Source organism: Pollicipes pollicipes, unplaced genomic scaffold (genome assembly GCF_011947565.3).
Source record: "Pollicipes pollicipes isolate AB1234 unplaced genomic scaffold, Ppol_2.1 Scaffold_4295;HRSCAF=5057_pilon_pilon_pilon, whole genome shotgun sequence".
Classification (NCBI taxonomy): domain Eukaryota; kingdom Metazoa; phylum Arthropoda; class Thecostraca; order Pollicipedomorpha; family Pollicipedidae; genus Pollicipes; species Pollicipes pollicipes.
Genome location: NW_023596461.1, coordinates 29,940,722 through 29,961,617, shown reverse-complemented (window position 1 = coordinate 29,961,617; position 20,896 = coordinate 29,940,722). Strand labels below are relative to the sequence as shown.

General features: G+C 49.0%; 1 protein-coding gene across 1 annotated transcript in view; it reads right to left on the bottom strand.

Moving 5' to 3' along the window:
• The window catches only part of Epac (Exchange protein directly activated by cAMP), a gene marked incomplete at its 5' end in the record, with an annotated part of 38,119 nt that extends 17,302 nt beyond the window's left edge, over window positions 1-20,817 (bottom strand). Inside the window, 6 exon segments of the mRNA XM_037219675.1 lie at window positions 2,847-2,994; window positions 4,855-5,037; window positions 13,134-13,307; window positions 15,586-15,730; window positions 19,477-19,622; window positions 20,631-20,817. Coding sequence (XP_037075570.1) covers window positions 2,847-2,994; window positions 4,855-5,037; window positions 13,134-13,307; window positions 15,586-15,730; window positions 19,477-19,622; window positions 20,631-20,817 — 983 coding nt within the window.
• Window positions 20,818-20,896: the final 79 nt, after the last annotated feature.

Below are 20,896 nucleotides of genomic sequence, written 5' to 3'. Positions count from 1 at the left end.
ATTGGCCTAGATGTGCTACACTTAGTGTACACCCTGTAGATGTTTGTTTCACCTTCACCCCACGAGGAGAAGGCCTCAGGGGCCGTCCCTTCAGAGGGCCTCTGACGGCCCTATGAGCTCTAGGGTCATCGGATATAAAAACTAATCTTATAGTGCCCTGAAACTCGAAAATCAATCAAGCTAGTGGCATGAGGAAAACAGCATTCCAAGGCTCTTGTCTAACTAAATCAGATACCTGATGCTGAGGAATTGTGAATGTGATTTTGATGCACGAAACACGTCAAAGAGGTCAAATTCACAGTTGTTGGACTTCCTTGCTAATTCAAGAACTGAGCATACTATAATGCGGAAGATGACGATGAATAGCTCTTAAAAAGGAGGAGGGGGGGGGGGTCAGGTGGGAGGGAGGGGGTGTCCTGCCCCATCGTTCGTAGGGCGAGGATTGCCCTGAGCGCGCATGTCTTTGATGTGTATGAGTGTGTGTGACATTAACTCGTCCGCAGTATGATTTTGGTGGGCCCACACCGGGTTTTACAGGACATGGCCCCGGACGACCCGCCCCCCCCCCCTCCCTCCCCAAATGCCTAGTCACTATCCTAGCTCCTGTTTATTCCAGTGATGGAAAGCGGTGAACTCCGTGAAGCACGGAGTACTGAAGCTGACAATGGGACCGGCCTGGGCAGGGGTGGTAAAACCTGTCGACTTGTTGGATAGGATCAGCGACAAAAACGTATATAATCACGTGAAGCTTTGTGCCAAAAATGCTTTTGGACAGCAAATTTGTGTAACGGCCAAGACAAGATGTTACAGTACACTATACAAAACTTAACACGGTGTCTTTATACATAGATGTTATGCCTCCACGGTAATGCATTTCGCCACACAACACAAACAAACCTTTCCGTAAAGACACTTTCCCGTACTCTATGGTACCCTGGTATCTTTTCCAGGTTTCCCTCCAACCCGGCAGCAAAAATTTGCTGTGATTTTTAGTTGGTCGTCCGACTCGGTGACAGGTCGGCGACAAATCCGAATATTTCCTGTGACCCGGTCGGTCGGCCTATTCGCTGTTTTGACAGCCGACCCTCAGTGTCCCAGACTAGACAGCATCAAGTACTGAAAAAATCTAAATATGGGGATTGATCTGGGCGCAATGGCATGCTTCATTCGTTGCAATGGACAGATAGGAGGTCGGCGGTGACTTTCAATGCGCTGCAATTTTGCAAGTGGCATCCGCATTGCAGTGTTATGAATACCTACCTAGGGTTTAGTTTTTCGCATTGCTTACTTCGTTGGCGGTGCCGCAATTCAGCATCCCATCCTCAGCGACGAGAGGCATTGACAGTTCAGGGTAAGTCGGCGGGATGACCCGATCAAGGTAGAAATTGACCTGTGATTATCCAAGCCGCCTATTCAAGACACTGAAAAGGCTGTTAGCTCACTGAAACAATCACAAGCAACCATCTATCTTCCCTTTAAAAAGAACCGTGGGTTCGATGTTAAAGCCTGATGGCACTTTTCATGAAGGGGCATAACAGGAGGTTAGAATGTTTCCGAGATGCCAATTTATGGCATTTTTGCTCTTGTCCTGATTGAGAATGGTTAGCAGTCACATAGACTTCCAAATCAGGGGTGCTCCTACTTTTTGATTCAGTTCAGGGTTCCAGCCCTCCCCCTGGTGTTTGTGAAAAAGTGTGCTTATCTAGGAGACATCCATATTTGGAGAGTATATTGCATAATGTTTTAGTGCTCCCATGCCCATCGTCAAAAGCTATGTCCATGCTGGAAATACTATTATGTCATCAATTGTTTTTATAGCTTTAAGCAATTATTCATAGTTCAACCTTTCGCTAACACCAATCTTGGTTGCCGAAAATTTATATGATATCCAATGACGTAGGCTGTGGAAAGGCAATGAAAGTGAGGGGTAGGATGGTGTAGCAAATGTCATTGAAGAGGGGGTATAGATTTCATTGTCATCTCCCTCTTTACCGAAAGTTGAAATTCAAATAGCAGGGGGTTTTATGGCATTGTGGTCCAACCATCCTACGAGGCCAGTAAAAGGTTGGCATTTGGTTGTCTCTGGGGACGGTGTTGGTTATTTCCTGAAGATAGCAGCCCTACTGTAACAGGAAAGCTCTGAAAGTCATTTACTCTGCATGGCTCATAAATGTGCATATTTTCTTTGCACTTTTGAGCATGGCATTGCATGCATGCAAATATCGTATGTTTCAGTACTGTTTTTGCTAACATGGAATTTAAAAAAACTGTTCGAATGGAGCCGTCAGCATAATAACTGTACACATTAACTACAGGTTGTGAAGGCCGACAGCGTACTCTATCTGCGGCCCACATTGATAGCAGAAATCAATATAGTTTGTATGGTGGTGGCATAATGGCAGGAGTGTCAATTTTTATGCATGACTAGGGGTAGGTAGAAACCAATGAATCATAGGCAATAAACAAAGCCCAGAAAAGATGGTTTTTGCTATAGTCAGCTTCTTTCTCATATCTTGTGATTGAACTCCTCTTGTGATTGGGCTACCTCATGATTCCAGGGCAGGTGTGCCTGCTTTCCTAGCAGCAGCACTTATTCCATTTGTTGAAGAACAGTGTTTGATAGAGCGCTTCGATTGTGTGCACGATATTGCAAGTTGCAGTGATGAAAGAGACTTTCATTGATAGGTAGATCCTTCATGGCGCCATTGGATATGTACTTTGTATTTTTGCCTTATGATATCGCATTGCGCTACTGGTGACAATTGTTCTTCCAGAAATTTGGCCCGTGACAAAAAAAGTACACTTAAACCACCCCTGGGCCTGGGTGTTGGGAGCGCGTGTCTCACCTCGAGAAAGCTGGAGTTAGCACTGCTCAAGTCTTCCAGCACCGGCTCGCGTATGGTGCTGGCCCACTGGTGCAGGAACCGGATGACGCGTCGCTTGCAGGCCAGCACGTACTCGCCATCCGGGTTCGACTCTTGACTCGCGCGGTACGTACAGGCATCCCGGTCAAGGAAATAACACACTGCACCTCTGGGGAGGTACTTCACCGCACGACAGAGCCGAGCCGGGCGCACGCTCGTGCGATCTACTGTGCGGCTGGCTGGCTACTGTGGCACGCAGAGCGCATAATTGCTATGGAAATCACGGAAGCGGAGGTGGGATCTTAATTTATGGGTCCATACCAAAGTTAATTGACTGACTTGGAAATTCTGCTGATACGTAACTGTCGAAACCTTCCCGTCTTTCCGGAAACCGCTTCCGGAAAACGTGGGTAGCACTAGATCATTAAAGACCTGAAGCCCCAATAAAGGCACGAGACTGATCACCGCGACAACGCCTTAAATGTCAGCCAGTACCACGCGTCTCTGAAGGCTTCAGATTAGTGACGTCACAAGCCTCCAGACACCCGGCTGCATGGCACCTACTCAACGAAAAACTGATCATAGAGGTAAGCAAGAGATGCCCAAAGCTTCTGATTTTTCGGCGTTATGAGTTTGTATGCTGAAAGTAACCGACAATCCAATCAGCATTAAAAGGGATGCTGCTGAAACAGCGATAGCAAACAATTGTTGACGTATATGTATATATATATATATATATATATATATATATATATATATATATATATATATATATACATATGACAGAGAGAGAGAGAGAGAGAGAGAGACGAGAGAGAGAGAGAGAGAGAGAGAAGAGATTATTATATATATATATATATATATCTATATATATATATATATATATATATATATATATTATATATATATGTGTGTGTGTGTGTGTTGTGTGTGTGTGTGTGTGGTGTGTGTTGTGTGGTGTGTGTGTGTGGTGTGTGTGTGTGTGTGTGTGTGTGTGTGTGTGTTGTGTGTGTGTGCGTGTGCGTGTGCGTGTGTGTGGTGTGTGTGGTGTGTGTGTGTGTGTTGTGTGTGTGTGTTGTCTGTCTGTGTGTGTTGTTGTTGGTGTGTGTTCTGTCTGTCTGTCTGTCTGTCTGTCTGTCTGTCTGTCTGTCCTGTCTGTCTGTCTGTCTGTCTGTCTGTCTGTCTGTCTGTCTGTCTGTCTGTCTGTCTGTCCGTCTGTCCATCTGTCTGTCTGTCTGTCTCTGTGGTTTTTGGTCAAGATTTAATCCGGACCTTTTGAATGAATTAATTCTGGGATCAGAGCTGACACTAAGCAATACTTGTGTGAACCCTGACCCCTACCATCCGATCGTGCAAATCCAGGTCAACGGCACAAATTGGAGGTGAAAGTTGAACACGCCGCAATGCTCGGCACGATTCGTCCTTCCCTCTATATGACGTCACCTGACCTTCTGTAGGATCGTTGCCCCCGGCCGCATGCCATACCAGTCAACGGCAAATAACGAGCGCCTAAACCGCCTCGAACCTATCCCGCCATGGTTTGGTTCGCAATAGGCAGACGCTCTAACAAACTGAGATTCGGAAAGGACAAATTTATGACATGTCAGAATATTACGGCATGCTTTTTGAAAGAAATCTTGGACCATATTATGAAACTATTTGACGTTGTCCAAAAAACGACACCGTCCTTCAGTCATTTACTTTGGTTACATTCGACTCAGGGACTGGATCTGTGCGATAGGGCTACCTTCATTGTTATCCGCTTTTTCCCTGGCCGCGCGTCAACCGGTGCGGATAACTAAATAACGAAAGTACCTTTTTTAAACCGCATGTCGGACTAGCCAACACATCAATCGTGCTGAGACGAGACTTTTAATTGAGCTGTGAGCTGGCTTCTTCGGCAGCCAGCTCACCGAAGTACGCACATGTCCGAGTCCGGGTCCGTCTTCGACAACAGACGAAGGAAGACGACGAACAAATAAAAGGATATTTGTTGATGAGCTCTTCAGTGAGATCCTTGAACGGGAAGAAGATGACATGGGTGAGGAGGAAGTCATCCAGGAAGAGATCACTTATAGTGATCTCGGATGTCTTGGTCTCGGAGAAGCCACTGAAGCGAGTCTCCAGCAGATGCTCTAGCATCTTCTGAGGCGTGCCCGCCATCACCGAATACCTGCAAGCGTACCTTCGCTGTCACTCTGCACAACAGAATGTAATTACGCCATCATTCTGGCTATGCACACAACTGTTACGGCTAGCCAAGGTGCACGGTACGATACAACGGTTGAACAGAATGGGTGCACTAAACGGAGTTTTAAACGCAGGTACGAAAGCAAGAACATAATTCTTCGTAGACAAACAAAACTCGTTTAAGCTGTAGCACGTCGTCACCTCCATTGCTACGTCACAGGGAACAGATTGTACAAACCCGTTTACTTCCACAACAGGAGCATGATTGCAAGAACAGAAATTGAGTACCAAGAACTATCAAATTATCATAGATATTGCACACCGAACATTTTCAAGAAAAAAAGCAGGCCACCACACGTTCAAGCCTCTGCCTAGTTGGGCACTGGGCAAAATAATAACGTAACACACGACCGACATGGATCAAAGCGTCAGTTTTTGTCAGCCGCTGGACAGTCACAAGCGTCACCCCACTGCCGTGGGCAAATACGCCGTCAACCATCGATGCACATGATGTGTAAGTCAAAAGAATCGACCCACACACATACCGCAAGATGTTGTTTGACGATAAAAAGTATTCAATCTACTATAATGTGTAAATTCTTCAAGTATTTCTTTAAATACAATCGTGCACCTCCTGAAACATAAAATGGAACTGCGAAGTTGGACGAGGACAGTATGTGGCTACAAACGTGGGGCCCGCTGGCCATGTTCTGAGCTCTCAACTGAAGCTCTGGGTGTTAGTCTTGTACGGCGCGCGAGTGTTGTTATTGACAAGCCAGTGCGGGCTCATCCTGGCCGTCGTCACTCGTCGCATGCAGCTTCCGTGATTGACTTACTATGCCAAACTCGATGGTCACTCTGACGGGCCCGGGCCCTGGCCTCCCTGATAAGCCTGGCCCTCCTGTCCCCTCTGACAAGCCATGAGCCTGACCTCCCTGACGTGCCCTGCCCCTGGCCTCTCTGACGAGCCCTGCCCTGGCCTCTCTGACGAGCCCTGCCCCCGGCCTCTCTGACGAGCCCTGCCCCTGGCCTCTCTGACGAGCTCTGCCCTGGCCTCTCTGACGAGCCCTGCCCCTGGCCTCTCTGACGAGCCCTGCCCCTGGCCTCTCTGACGAGCCCTGCCCTGGCCTCTCTGACGAGCCCTGCCCCTGGCCTCTCTGACGAGCCCTGCCCTGGCCTCTCCGACGAGCCCTGGCCCTAACCTCTCTGACAAACCCGGGCCCTGGCCTCTTTGGCGAGGCCTGGCCGTAGCCCCTTTGACGATTCCTGGCTATGGCCTCCCTGATAGGCCTGACCAGATCAGGCCTCTCTGGCCTGATAGGCCAGAGAGGCCAGGAGGGCCTCTCTAATGATAAAGGTGATCTGTACGCTGGGCATTGTCTAGTTGTCACAAAAAGGTTACTTTCCACTATTGCCAGCAAATTACAACTTTTACCCCTTTGAAAACTATGAAGCCTGCATTTCAGACAAGACATGAGCAGAGGGTTCAATTTACACAGCGGGTTCAAAATACATTTCGCTAACCTGCTCATGGCTACTGAATGCCTTTCAAATGTCAGAATAGGTTGCGACAAATTACAGGTTTTGATCTCGTCAGGCACTAAAATGACCCGATGCAAAATTTAAAGGTAGTTATATTGTGGGATAAGCAATCCGGAAGCATGTATTACATGACTAACTTACTGCATGTCATGTTGACCTCGTATGACCTCATCTTGGCATCCCACCTACATCTTGACAGTGTACTGACTAGGAACAAATCATGGACACGAGTGGCTCGCTGCGGTGCCCCCAAATTTGTGGCCGGCCGAACCCTGTTCAACAACGCAGGTGACCGCGCCCGCCGTGAAAGCCAGTCGCGGCCACGGGACTTTCTTAAAACGCCGGACATTTTACTATATAGCCAGATCATCTCTCGATGTCATCGTTTACCCACCACCTCCTGGCATAATGGTCACCTATTTCCAGAAAAACTCATAACTCTGAACAGCAACACTGCTACTCAACGAGGTGCTTAGGTCGGGTCGAAAACAAGGCACCAGCAGCGAGATATTGGCAAGGCTCACTGACTGGCTGTCAGGACATCAGAATCAGGCGCAACCAACATCGGCCAGCGACAGGCCAGGCTCCCGGGACAGCAGATGCGCAGCCACCGACACGGCAGTAAGAAGGGCCTTCGGGGCAGTAATGCGCGTCGCACGGGCCCAGTCGGTGACGCGGCCGACTGCGGCTGGAAGCGCCCTTCGGTGATTGTCGCTCTGGCAGGCGGGCGCACGGCGCTAATCAGACGCCATGCAATATACCGGGTCGGCCTTGCAGCGAAAATAGAACGATCTGTCACGGGGGCAGCGAGAGCAGGAGAGAGACAGGGGGAAAGAGAGAGGAGGGAGAGCGAGAGAGGGGAGAGAGAGAGTGGGGGGGAGAAAGAGAAAGAGGGGAGAGAGAGAGAGAGAGAGAGAGAGAGAGCGAGAGATGCAGGAGAGCTAGCGAGAGAGATCCTCTAGAGCTCTCTCCCGAGAGGAGAGATGAGAGAGAGAGAGAGAGCGCGAAGAGAGAGAGAGCGCTCCTAAAGAGAAGAGAGAAGAGATAGAGAAGAGAGTCAGAAAGATAGAGAGGAACTAGACTCTGAGACACTACCTCTCGCGCTCATGCCTCTCCTCTCTGGATGGGATGACCTAACCTTCAGGTGGTGTCACAGGGAGACGGGGAGGCGCGGAGACCCCGGCTGACTGTCACAGATTGCCGCGGACACGGAGGTGCCTCGGCTGTGCCAGACACCAGCCGACGATGCAATGCATCCAATGCTCCGACGTTTGGTAAGAGCGTGCATATACGCATCTGAGCAGTTACTTCGCTGACGCTAGTACCAGTGTTCGGCAAGGAATTACATCCACCTGTTCTTCAAGCAGTGTTGATACCTATCGGTGAACTAAAACCCTGAGCGGATGACCGAGATTAGAAATTATAGCAGCTGAATAGATGAGTCAGGATTACACATGGCAATCAACTACGGATTTCTTAGACTAACAAATCAAGTGTCCCCTAATGTGATTTGGACCGGTATGAAAAAGATCGCAGCAGTGTGATCAATGTGGTGTAAGATAAGTGTTTTCGTGATAGGCACTAATGTAGCACCAGCAGGGCAGATTATCGTAAGCAAAACGCTGAAATATTGGTTGCATTCTGCTGCAGGACGTCTTGCACTCTAGAGAAGGCAACTAGTACCTCGTGGGATAAGACTAATCTGACGACTCATCCCTTTATGACTGGGGATGTTCCGGCCGCGCGTGTCTGTGCTTCTGGTGCCAGACACCAGAGGCCAGTGAACACCGTGACATTCCGAACGTCTTTCAGAAATGCGACCAACAATACTGGCTATCAACGTCGCGTATTCGTTGACGAACGCGAGCCAAAAGCCCAAGTGTGTTTGATGTCAATAATCAATGGCAAAGTTGACCACACATCAGAGCGGGCCGCCCAGCGTGGTGAAGGCGTTTGGTCGGCTGTCTGGAGCTACGGTGGCGGACGTCTGGATACCTGGTGACGTCACAACTGTAGTGACGTCACAGCTGAACTCCGTGGCCACAACAGTAGGCACCAGCCGAGGTTGGGTGCATCGCCAAGCCCCAGCAAGCCTCTGCGGCGGTGCGGGCTAAACGGCGAGGCAACACACGCTGACCTTGCGGGTGTTCTGAAACGGAAAATTTGAGAAACGTCTAGCGAATGCAAAACAAAACCGGCAAGGGAATTTGCGTTCCATGCGTTGCTGAGAATTCCGCACTGATTCGTATTTGAGGGTATCAAGCCGCGCATGCCTGGGTGGGCGGTTTGATACGACGCGTCCTGGTGGAGCTGGGCGGGAGAGAAATCAATATGATACACTTCCGGAGTCATGCTTAAAGTAGGAAAGCTAGAGTTACCAAATTTATAGAGTGAGGATATATATCCCAAACGAGCACCTGTTTTCGTCAACTTTTTAGATATATAAATCGGGACTTTCGAATCAACTACGTTTTGCCAAGGTCGAACTCAGATTTAGTGACGAAAAACCCTTAGAACTTCTCACACAACCAACTTTATGCAATGTAACTGTTCCAGCAAGAGATCAGTCAGCCATTCAGCTCAGTTATCTTATCTGGCCTATGGAGAGTCAAGGGATTCTGATCAGTGCATGCCAAATGATCGTTAAAACTATATCAGGAAACAAGCCTTCCGACGAAAAGTTGTTTGCTTTGTACATTGAATTAACCCATAGTGCTGCACCAAAGTAATCGGCATAATTTGTCAACCTGACTTAAACTGTTTAATCGTCTCTGAAAAATATATCCAGCCTCCAATACCAAAACAACCTGTCTGGTTTTGTCTGAAAATCTCCTGTTGCACTAGAAAAAGTTGTCCTAAGAATTGCATTTCCTGGCAAACATGACCTCAATATGATACGCTATAGATCAATGAACTTCTATGATATTTCTCTTTTTCTAGCTCTATAAAACAAGTCGGTTACTTATTTCCAGCTCTTCAAAGTTGTGTGCATCTCCACCGTAAATTTCAGAGGTTCTTAAAAAACGTACGCAGGCTAGATTTTCTCCCACGTTGACGAACGTAAGTAACATAATTTAGCACTGCAACAAATTTGCACCCATGTTCCGGGTCTTTTATTGGTCACGGTGCTGAGCCATAGCGCAAAGCTCGGATATTCGCGCGCACCCGCATGTGTGATAAATCATCTGCGACTGCCACAGAGTTTGCCAACGTGTGACCAGTTCTTGGTGCAGTGCATTGACACTGTTGGCACACACTTGACACTTTCTGGACACTGTTCTTGTGCAGACAGGTTCTAATGACAGCATAGATGACAGTCCACGTCGAAGTTCTTGGCACCGTGTTTCAGAATAACGCGACAATCATCAAGATGAGAACCTAAGCACTAACGCCGTTCTAAGAGAAACGGTGATTCGACCTAGAAGGTCGAATCAATCATCAAAATCGGTCAATCAGTAGGGATAAAATCGAAGATCGCTGTGTTTCGTAGAACAGGTGTGGAGCATGCTACTTCTTTATTTACAGTTTTGCATAAGTAAGCTTTGGGTCAGGTAACAAATATGAAATTCTTTCCGACCAACCGCGGGGTATGAGCTTGGCCTTTGTTATATGTTCTTATTCTGTTAGATGTTGTCCCTCACATTAAGTGTACGAGACAATCATGCCACGTCCCCTGGTGATAAGCTATATGATTGCACAAGTATCAATTGATCCACAAGGAATCTTCTGCGTCCGGCACCACCAACGGCTAGCCATGCCCGGAAGCACACCGGCGGCCGCAACTGGAGCAGTGTGCGCTGGCCTGGAACCGGCAAACGAACCTGTTCTAACTTGCACTCAGTCTCCATTACTGAATGTAAGTCGCGGCCGGCCGGCTGCAGCTCCGTTCTCAGCCGCCGGCGCTCGTGCATTTGCCGCCGGCCACGAGAGGTGACTGACTTCCGCTGCGACGCCCAGTTCCCCGGGGAGCAGTCCTCCTGTCTACTTGGCCGAACAAGCTCTCCGTGGGGCAACAGGCAGGCCTACAGTGGACGTGACTACAGTGGACGTGACTACAGTGGACCTGACTACAGTGGACGTGACTACAGTGGACGTCACTACAAATGGAGCAAGTTACGAATAACGCTCAAGGTTTCGGAATCATGTTGCCAGCGAACGTGGACACTGTCCGTACACTGAGTTGAATGGAAAAGTTCCAAAGGTAAAAAGTCGAGCGAAAAAAGTCGACAGAGCTGAAAGTCAAATGTGAAAAGTAGAAGAGCAAAAAGCCAACAGGGACGAAGTCAAATCGAAAAAAGTCGATCAGGATTAAAGTCGACAGGAATAAAAGATTACAAAACATTTCATTAATAAACAAAACATTATTAAACAACACACTGTTGGAAGCCATGACCAGACCCTGGTATTTTGGAACAGGACTTGTCGGAACTAGGAAGCCAGGATCTCTTGTTTGTGGAAAGCCAATGACAACCAAGTACTGTACTGGTGAAAGAACCAGCGAGGACCAGGAAGCAGGATATTATTTTTGCAAAACAACCAGTAGGATACGGAAACCAAACGGCGGGTTTATAAAATAACTACTGGAACCAAGCAGCCAAGATCTTACTTTCACACAGTAGAGGTGGAAACCAGGAACCAACGTTGGGAAAAAAGCACGTGTCTGTCCAGCAACTAACAACTAACAACATAGACAGGCGCCGCCGCTCTGCGCTACCTCCCTCCGTGCGAGTCTGTAGCTAGCAGGCCATCCGTAGCAGCGACAGACCCCGCCGCTCTGCGCTGCCTCCCGCCGTGGACGTCTGTAGCTAGCAGGCCATCCATTGCAGCGACAGACGTCGCCGCTCTGCGCTGCCTCCCGCCGTGGACGTCTGTAGCTAGCAGGCCATCCATAGCAGCGACAGACGCCGCCGCTCTGCGCTGCCTCCCGCTGTGGGCGTCTGTAGCTAGCAGGCCATCCATACCAACGACAGGCACCGCCGCTCTGCGCCGCCTCCCTCCGTGGGGGTCTGTAGCTAGCAGGCCATCCATTGCAGCGACAGGCGCCGCCGCTCTGCGCCGCCTCCCTCCATGGGCGCTTGTAGCTAGCAGGTTATCCATAGCAGCGACAGACGCCGCCGCTCTGCGCCGCCTCCCGCTGTGGGCGTCTGTAGCTAGCAGGCCATCCATAGCAACGACAGGCACCGCCGCTCTGCGTCGCTTCCTGCCGTGGGCGCCTGTAGCTAGCAGGTTATCCATAGCAGCGACAGCTGCCGCCGCTCTGCGCCGCCTCCATCCGTGGGCGTCTGTAGCTAGCAGGCTATCTATAGCAGATCAGCCACCTGACCAGCCATAGTCTTTACACGCATTTGGTATGGTTTGGTCGTAAAGTTTCAAGGGGTTGCTTCCTGCTGGGAACGTTTGTTGGGTAGGCGTGGGCGGGCCAGGGATGATAAGGAGTTAACCCATTGAGCCAGCGGGCGCATCCCAGTGCAGTCGGGAAAATCACTTTCTTGCCAGACATCAAACCATGAAGAATCTCTTGCCTTCAATCGATTTCATCAATGCCGGTTTGTTGTTCGTTAACTTATCTTTCGATGTTACATCCGTTGTTGTTTACATTTTTTCCTCACGACTTTTTCAACACAAGTGTAAGCCCTGTCGACTATTGGCCTTTGCAGTGTATTCTATTATTTTGTCGCCGTCGACTTTATTCCTTTGGATGTTTGCGATTCGATTTGATACCTTCTGAGTTTTGCTCCTCTGCAGGGCTCATAAATGTGCATATTTCATTGATATTTTAGTAGTGCATAGTGCAGATTTGTTTTGATCCCTTCTGAGTTTTTGTCCTTCAACTTTTTCCGAATAAACTTTTGCCGTTTAGCCTTGTATCATTGTAAGCAACCTTTGACTGGCTCGATCTTTTATCTTTCGATCTGCTTCAGATTTGAGTTCCATCTCCATTGAAATTTATTTCACCTGATTTTTGTTCCTTGGTTTTGGCCCGATTCGAACTTGATCTTTGTCGACTTGTAGTCTTTTGTACCATTGTGTTCGTGTATTTTCGTTACGGCTTTTAAATATTGCTTTTGTCCTTTCGACTGTTCTGTCCGGGAATCAACATGGACATTGTAATGGGGAAAACGAAGTATTACAACCATAGTTCATAGCTGTTACTGCATAGCAAAACAGGCGATCGCAGATGCTGAGTAAAGTGGTCTGCCCGGCAGAGATTCTTGGTGACAATTCGGTGCCTGCATCACTGTCACGAGACATTCCACCGCTGCACAGCTACCAGTTCTGTTGGAACGTTCGCTGAAAATAATGTTTGAACCTCAGTTTTCCAATCTCACAGCTTAGTACGGAAAACCATATAAGTTTCAGTAGTGTCCATTAAGTTCTGGCCCGCGTCCACGATTTCGAACCGCACGGGGAGGCAGGCTCGTCGCCTCTGTCCAGTGATGTGACGACGCAAGTGCGTGGCTTATGAACAGTGCGCGACTCACTTGAACGCTGACGTCACGATTCTGGCGCGTGATATGCCAGCGACGCGCGACTCACTTGAACTGGGCAGCCGAGCCGGGCTCAGCTAGCTTCTCCAGCACCAGGACGTCCTTGCCGTGCTCCTTGAGCCTTACGGTGTTGGCCTCGACGTCGCGCAGGATCCGGTTGAAGTCTTCCTTGTCCACTCTCAAGAAGAAACAGCTGTTCTCCCGGCAGACGATGGTAGCCGCCCTGGCGAGCGCGGACACCGCCATTAGACAGACGGACACCGCCATTAGACAGACGGACACCGCCATTAGACAGACGGACACCGCCATTAGACAGACGGACACCGCCATTAGACAACGACTGGGCCGACCACAGCGACGGCGCCAACCGCGCATGCTTATGTATGGCCGCCCGATAACAGTTCATCTGAAGTGGGAAAACTGGAAACTTTTGCGCTGCTTAAGCTAGGTGAAAGCAATATTATTCCAGAATGTCTTCGTACTCGTATTTACCATGGCATGAATATGCAAGTGGGAATGCGGTGGAGCATGGAGCATATTCAAATCGGTAGCGTAATTTCATCGCATTTCTGGTAAGCTACTCGGCACGCTCGTATATTATGCAACACGCAGCCGACTGTAATATGCAAGTCAAGCATCTGTGCGTGCATCTGCATACATGGTATGATTGAATTTCTACGCGTTTGATCATGCCGGAAGTGGGACGTTGTTACTCTGTCAGCAGTAGTCAGAGTGAAAACAAATCCACGTCCGTCTCTTTACTGAAATGGTCACAATGAACTTATGAATTTATGATACGCAACATAGAAGAAACAATGGGTAATGCCGAGCCGAGGTTACAACACAGACCATATCGAATGAAGCTGTCTTACTGACTTTTCAGATGAACAATTCCAGAAAAAACAGATGACAGGAAACCATATTACCCTTTCCAGAAAAAGCTAGATGACAGTGAATTATACCAGTTGTAATGCTTAAATTAGCAAATTTTATGCATCAACAGCAACGCAAGAAGTTCTGTATAAGAAATGAGTTATGAAACCGTGCCCGTTATGTGAGCTGAACTTGTCAGTTAACGTTTTGCCTACTTTCGCTTGTCCAAGAAACACGAGCTGGCCCTTCTGCCAGCTGGTGTTTCTCAGAGAACAATTTTGGAAATCATTGAGCACAAAAAATTATATAAACCTGCAACGGTTCCATTGACAGCATTTATCTAAGAGAATAAACATATGGATTTACGTGAAATTTGCATTTATATATGCATCATCAAGTGTCCCGGAGTTATTTTGATTCCAGCTGACGACACCACTCTGGTTATATCTAGAACTTAACCTAGAACAATACAAACTATAACTTATATCACAATCCAGGAATTCTTTGGCGGCTGTTGCAAAGCTCGAATTGCTTTTCACGAGCTGCATCAGAAACTTATGTGAAGATCGGATGAGCGTGGAGTGCGCCACCTTTGCAGCAAATTTCAAAACATGCTCTGGTGAAACTTGATATTAATGCTAATATCACTGAGGTATGCAAATGTATCACCAACGGGACATCATAGAGAAGGTACTTGATTGCGAGTCCATAATTCAAAATTTTGGAACAGCACTAGACATTTCTTTATTTTCGTAGGTCCAGATGGCTTCCCGTGATGGACGATACTGTAGCACCAGGCATTACGACGTTCGCCAGCATACAGTTCATGTTCGCTCCATGTATTGACTGAATTTCGCACACAATCGGAAAATTGCGCGGGAAGATTACCAAGATGTCAGCAATGACTTGCTCAACATGTGTTGGCTGGTTTTCCCTAAAATTGCTTAAAGGGGATGTTTCACGTTTTAAAATATTGAGACCAGTATCAGATATGATGAAATAAGCTCACCTGTAACCATGTATTTGCTTTTATGTGTAAAAGACTGTGCTAGACAACAAAATTTAACTATCTAGTAAATATTTTAATCAATACGCGAGCGTTTGTTTAGATCATGAAACGTCTTTACGACGTTAGAGTAGGTTCCAGACTGGTCGTGTCCGAATTGACGCTGTAGCTGAGGGGATGGGTCACTTGTAGTTCTCGAAATATTTACGCATCACTTGTGCATGGGCTGGGTATAAATGACGTCAGTAGTTCTAAAAACGTGGAACGTTAAGTGAATTACGTCTGACTACGGGAACGGACTGCCTGACCTCTACGTCTAGGTAAACGACCGTGGTTGCTGCAGAGGACAGCCCTCAAGGCTTTCGATCACTGGTGTAGTGTAGAATACAAATTCAATGTCATGTTCTTGATTCTCATTTGTTCTACTTGATTAACTGCGCTATTTCTGTTCAGCACCTGCAGCTACATCGTGACCCACTTACACCCCAATGTCTCGTTTTCTCTGAAGCGCTCAACAAATGGCGCTACCCCACATTGCGTCAGCGATACGCATCTGTTACCCCCCCCCCCCCTTCCTCCTCCCCGATGCCCGTCGAGCCTCCTCAGCGGCGCGCAGATGTACCTTGGCGCGTCGTTGATGAGGGCCAGGTTCCCAAAGTCGTCTCCATCGCTGAGCGTTGTGACGGTGCCTTTGCCGTGGATGACTACGTTTACGGAGCCGCGCAGAATGATGTACCACGACTGTCCCTCGTCCCCCTGGTGGAACACTGTGAACAGGTGACACACCGGTCGTACCATCCGGGTCTCGCGAGGAGGACGAGCCTTGCAGGCACTCATTCACGCGGAGTGCCATTGTGGACGGGCGTCGGAGGCGGCATGTGACATATTACGTCACAATAAACATCGTGTGTATGACATGTTAATTTCCATGTCGAGGGTTCGGGAAAACGTCGCTAAAGTGCTTTACGATCGGCCCCACAGTTCATCAGCTGCGCGATCAGAGACAACATGCACGAGTCCTTGAACAACTGAACAATGCATGAACCTAGACGTGCGACAATCGACTGCAACGGAACATCCAGATGGGTCCACACCGAAAGGAGACACAATTAACGACACGTTGGTCCTCTGGCGACGGAGGACGTTAATCAAATGTAAAGCCAATATCCATCCCCAGAACGGGTGTCAACGTCTTCTGTATCCAGTGTGCCTTATTGGCGGTTCTCACCAATATCGCACAGCCAACGCTAATTTGGGTGACTACCAGCACAAAGTGCCATTGCTTAGGCCGGGTTCAACTGACTTCCACTACGGATGCCATCTGTGTGGATTGGAGAAAGATCGGCCATCCGAGCGGCAATAACTGTCACACCGATGCACTGTTCCCGAGCTTCCTCGCACTGCCCATGGGCTGTTAAATCAGGCGAGAGACGGACTGGTTAAGTCTCTAGGTGTCACCCGCAGCCGTGGGCGGCATGGACGCCGTGCAACGGAGCACCGGCCCTCTGCCAAGCGTTGCCCAGGCCGCCTGGGAGGGGTCAGCTGCCGCCGGCCGCCGACCGCTAGCCGCTGCCTCGACACAAACCGTTTCGGGGGTCGGCGGCGGCAGCGCGGCCGGCCGGTGCGACCTGCCGCGCTGTAATAATGCTCGCTCCGCGTCGTCAGACATAGCGGACGCTGCCGGCCTGGTCAATTAGAGGTGCGGGGCGCGGCGGAGCGCTGGAAGTGCGGCAACCCGACGAGGGTAGCCGACTGCACCCACTGACTGCAACCACTGACTGCACCCACGGCACCCCCTGCCATCGCTGGAGCTATCTGGTTACATTTACGTGCCGGCAACGCTCAGCCCAGTGCTGGGCGCAAAATGACCGCAGTAGTCGACGCGCCCTAAAACTCCAATCAACAACAACAACAGCCCAGTGCTGAGCTGTAATGACATGGACTGAAACGCTGCCCAAATGAAAGCACCGTCAAGTGGTACAGGCTCTCATTCGACCAGAGTTAAAGCCAAAGTTGACAGAATTATCGCAGTGTAAAGAGACAACTCCTACTAAAAACAAATGCACCATACCATCAGGAAAAGGCTCTGGGATTTTATACATTTGATCTGGCATTACCCCATATTTTATGATCAAAAACATTTTTAAATGAGTAAGCCCACTGGCAGTTTTGGCGGTCTTGACAGCGATACGACCGGTTTGTAAGTGACGTAATACTGTTAAGACCTCCTCAAGATGAATCTAGTGTTTTAGCCCGTACTGTCTAGGCATTAAGTCACCCGCCGCGGAATAAGTGAATGCTTACAGCGGCTTTGGACCCAGCCGTTCCCATCGCATAGAAAAATTGAAACGGAAGTCGTAGCGTTGATCATTTTCGTCCAGTAACTTAAAGCAGACATCCGTAATGGGACCGAAGACGCCACAGGTCACGGAAAAAGTCAGTGCAAAATTGTCGTTATCTTCAGCAGCTTCATAGCAACTTAGCAAAGGTCGTAGCGATCATTCAGCTTTGCCGCCGAAATCGAACAGAAGTGAGTATCCGCGCTTCAGAATCGTACCATGAGTTTAAAAATTCTGGGCAAAGTCACAGCCATGCCAGTGCAAGGTCGAGTAACCTCGTTTGGTGAGATTTGCCTGCTCGTTCCATTCACATGGCATGTAGACGAACACGAACATGTGTCTGTTATGCCGACTTATTTGTTCTAGATGTGTGTAACGTACCATCCTGATTTGACAGGTATTAGTCCATCTAACATGACCTACGGTGCTGAGTTGGTGCAAACGTCTGTTGTTTGGATGACTGACTGACAGGCAGCCAAAACATTTGCTAAATTACATCTAGATGGCAGCCCAAAACGGGAAGATGAAGCGGGAGTCAAGAGACAAAACCACAGTAGTTCTTTACTAATGACATAATAAATCAATGCCCTAAACAAACTTCAAAAAGTTTTCTTTATAGAAGGTTCCAGCTTGGTCAACTTTAAGGTACTGAAATTGTGGTGGACCCGCCCAGCAGGCTTCAGAAGCAATTCCTGACACTCACGGAGAAATTTGAACCTACATCGAACTGCTGCAATATGCAAATGTGGAGTGATGCGTGATGCAAGCTACCGTAATCACACGTCATTGATACACTTCTGACCCCCAGGCGGCCGTGGTTTAACACGCGCTCGGGTGGGGGTTAAATTTACCCCCCGAATGTTATTCCTGAATGGTTTCCGAACGGTGTGGCGTGGCCGCGCCAAATTTTGCATAGTTGTCGGAAATTGAATAGCAGATCGTTTGATTTTAAAAATATAGATGTATTTTGTAAGGTTGTTGACCTATGGGAGGTCAAAATCAGTCCATGGTTTCAGCAAAGTGAATTTCTAGGGAATCCTTCAATCTGATGCAACAACGCAGTGTTAGACGAATCCATACGCCTCTGAGATGCTTTCTTAGGCAACACAACAATTGAATGAGTAAATTACATCGAACTGAGGTCAGATATGAAGGTCAGACCAAGATCAAAGTCAAACTGTTTTATTGCCCTAGGGCTTGCTGTATGGGATGGCTTTTGGTGCTAATTTCGAATTTATTGACAGCAGGAACCGCATTATGCACCTTTCATTAACTTCTTAGAGGTTAGAAGAGGTAATTGACCTAAGATGATCCAGGTCAACATGTTGTATTTAGAAACATACTGCCTAGAGTAATCTTTCTCGCTTATTCAAATGCAAAACCCATAGCAGTCTTGTGTGGTTTTGGTCACTATGGCCTTCAAAAGGTCAAACAAGGTCACTGACCTTAACTGAACATGTGATCTTTGCTTAGAAACAGTTTTCTAGGTTCTAGGGACATTTAAAAGACCAACCTGGAATTTAACCTTTTTGACCTTATTTGATCCGAAGGTCATGACCTAGGAACCTCAGACTATGACCTAAGTGAGTTCACGTACAGGTCATTACACCCTGTGAATTTGGTGTCTCTAGCTGTTAGTTTTCAAGATCTCAGAGGGGGTCAAATTGACCCCCCACGCGAGCGAAGAGTATCCAGCCGGCCACCCGGGCGCGTGTTAAACGTCTTCCGCTCAGCCTCGCGGCTGCTGGCAAAATTCATATGCATAGCGCATCGGCAACATTTTTGAAAGATCGTGTTCAACTAAGGGCAACTTCAACTCTCCCTAGAGCGTCATCAAGGGAAACTCGACTAAATTTGCATCCGCATTCTGCTTCCGCATGAAGCAACTAAATCAGCCGCAATGTGCTGACGTCAGTCGGCGCGTGTTGAATATAAGAATGTATTCCGGCCGACCTACGAATGGTGCCCGTCTTGATTGGGATGACACCACCTTCCCGCCCTCAGGTGTGACTCAGGGATGGTGCTCACCTTCTTTCAGTACCCTTCTGGCCGAGTCATGGATGGTAAAAACAATTGGGTGTTTCATGAATGCTGTCCGCCCTCATGTGTGGTGTATAGACTTTACCCGCCTTCACGTGTCATTCCTGTAATGGCCGCCCTCAAGAGTAACTCACGAATGGTGCCAGCTTTCAGGTGCGACTCGAAGACGATGACCCCGGCCAGTTCGCGCTTCACCGAGTTGGTCAGGTGCGAGAGCGCCTTGATGTGCATCAGCTCCTCGTACACCATCTCCAGGTCCTCGCAGGAGCGCTGGCTCGACCTGCAGGGACGCCGCGGGGTCAGCACGACCACCTGGTCACATCTGGGGTTGGAGGTCCGTCCGGCCCAGACGCAGCCGACTTCCAGTCCGACACGGTCACCACATGTAGAGAATACTTCAGACTGACGTTCAATACGCGACGAACCGTGCTGGAGCCGGGCTGGACTGGGAGCTTTGCAACCTGACCCGACGTGAAACGCCATTAGATGACGTGATGGATAAACGATGGAAAACAACGGCGTCTTACTGGCTCCGTCTGTCGCTGTTGCGAAGCGGAATAGTACGTTGTTAATGCTCTTCTGAAACAGCCTTGCGTCCCAGCCGGAGACCCTGTCCTGAGGCCACCCTTACGTGCATGGCGCTAACTCGTTCAAACTGTCACACTGACATATGCAGTGGCCGAAATTGGAGCAAGACTCCAAGTCTGCTCCCGTAGCCAATGTAATCGGAAGCTTTCGGAGAAATGCAAGTTCCCGGACGTGACCTTCTGCTAGTCACGGTAAGTTCAGCCGGCGGCTGTTGTGAAGAGCAATGGGTGCTTGATTTGCAGTTATGCAGCGAGTAGCGCATCAGGTCACATCTCATAGGTAAGAAGGCGAGAATGATGGACAGCATCGACAGTCTGAAGACTGCACTTTTGATTTACGGTTGGCAGCTGCGTCTCGCTAACGGTGTGCGGAGAAAGAGTGGGACTCTCGTCTGCTGAGGATGTGTGGGACTCTCGTTTGCAGAGGATGTGTGGGACTCCTCTTTTGCGGAGGATGTGCGGGACACCCGTACCCGTAGGATGTGATGGACTCCCGTTTGCGGAGAATGTGTGACACCCATTTGCGGAGGATGAGTGGGAGTCCTGTCTGCGGGGGATTTGTGAGACTCTCGTTTGCGGAGGATGAGTGGGAGTCCCATTTGCAGAGGATCTGTGATACTCTCGTTTGCGAAGGATGAATGGGAGTCTCATTTGCGGAGGATCTGTGATACTCTCGTTTGCGGAGGATGAGATGGACTCACGGCTTGCGGAGGACGAGCCGGATGAGGGCGTCTGGCGCGCGTTGCTGCAGGGTGGCCAGTGCAGCCGGCAGCTGGGACTCAGCCTCGCGCCTCTCAGCCGTCGTCGGGTTCATCGACCCCATGACGTCCACGTCGTCCCGGAACCGGTAGAACAGATATTTGTCGCGAAACGGATGCTCCCGAGTCACTGAAATCGCCGGAGAGACATGTCAACGTCACGTTTCGAGCGATATTTGCGCCATTATCCTGCGCGGCGCGCTCATGGT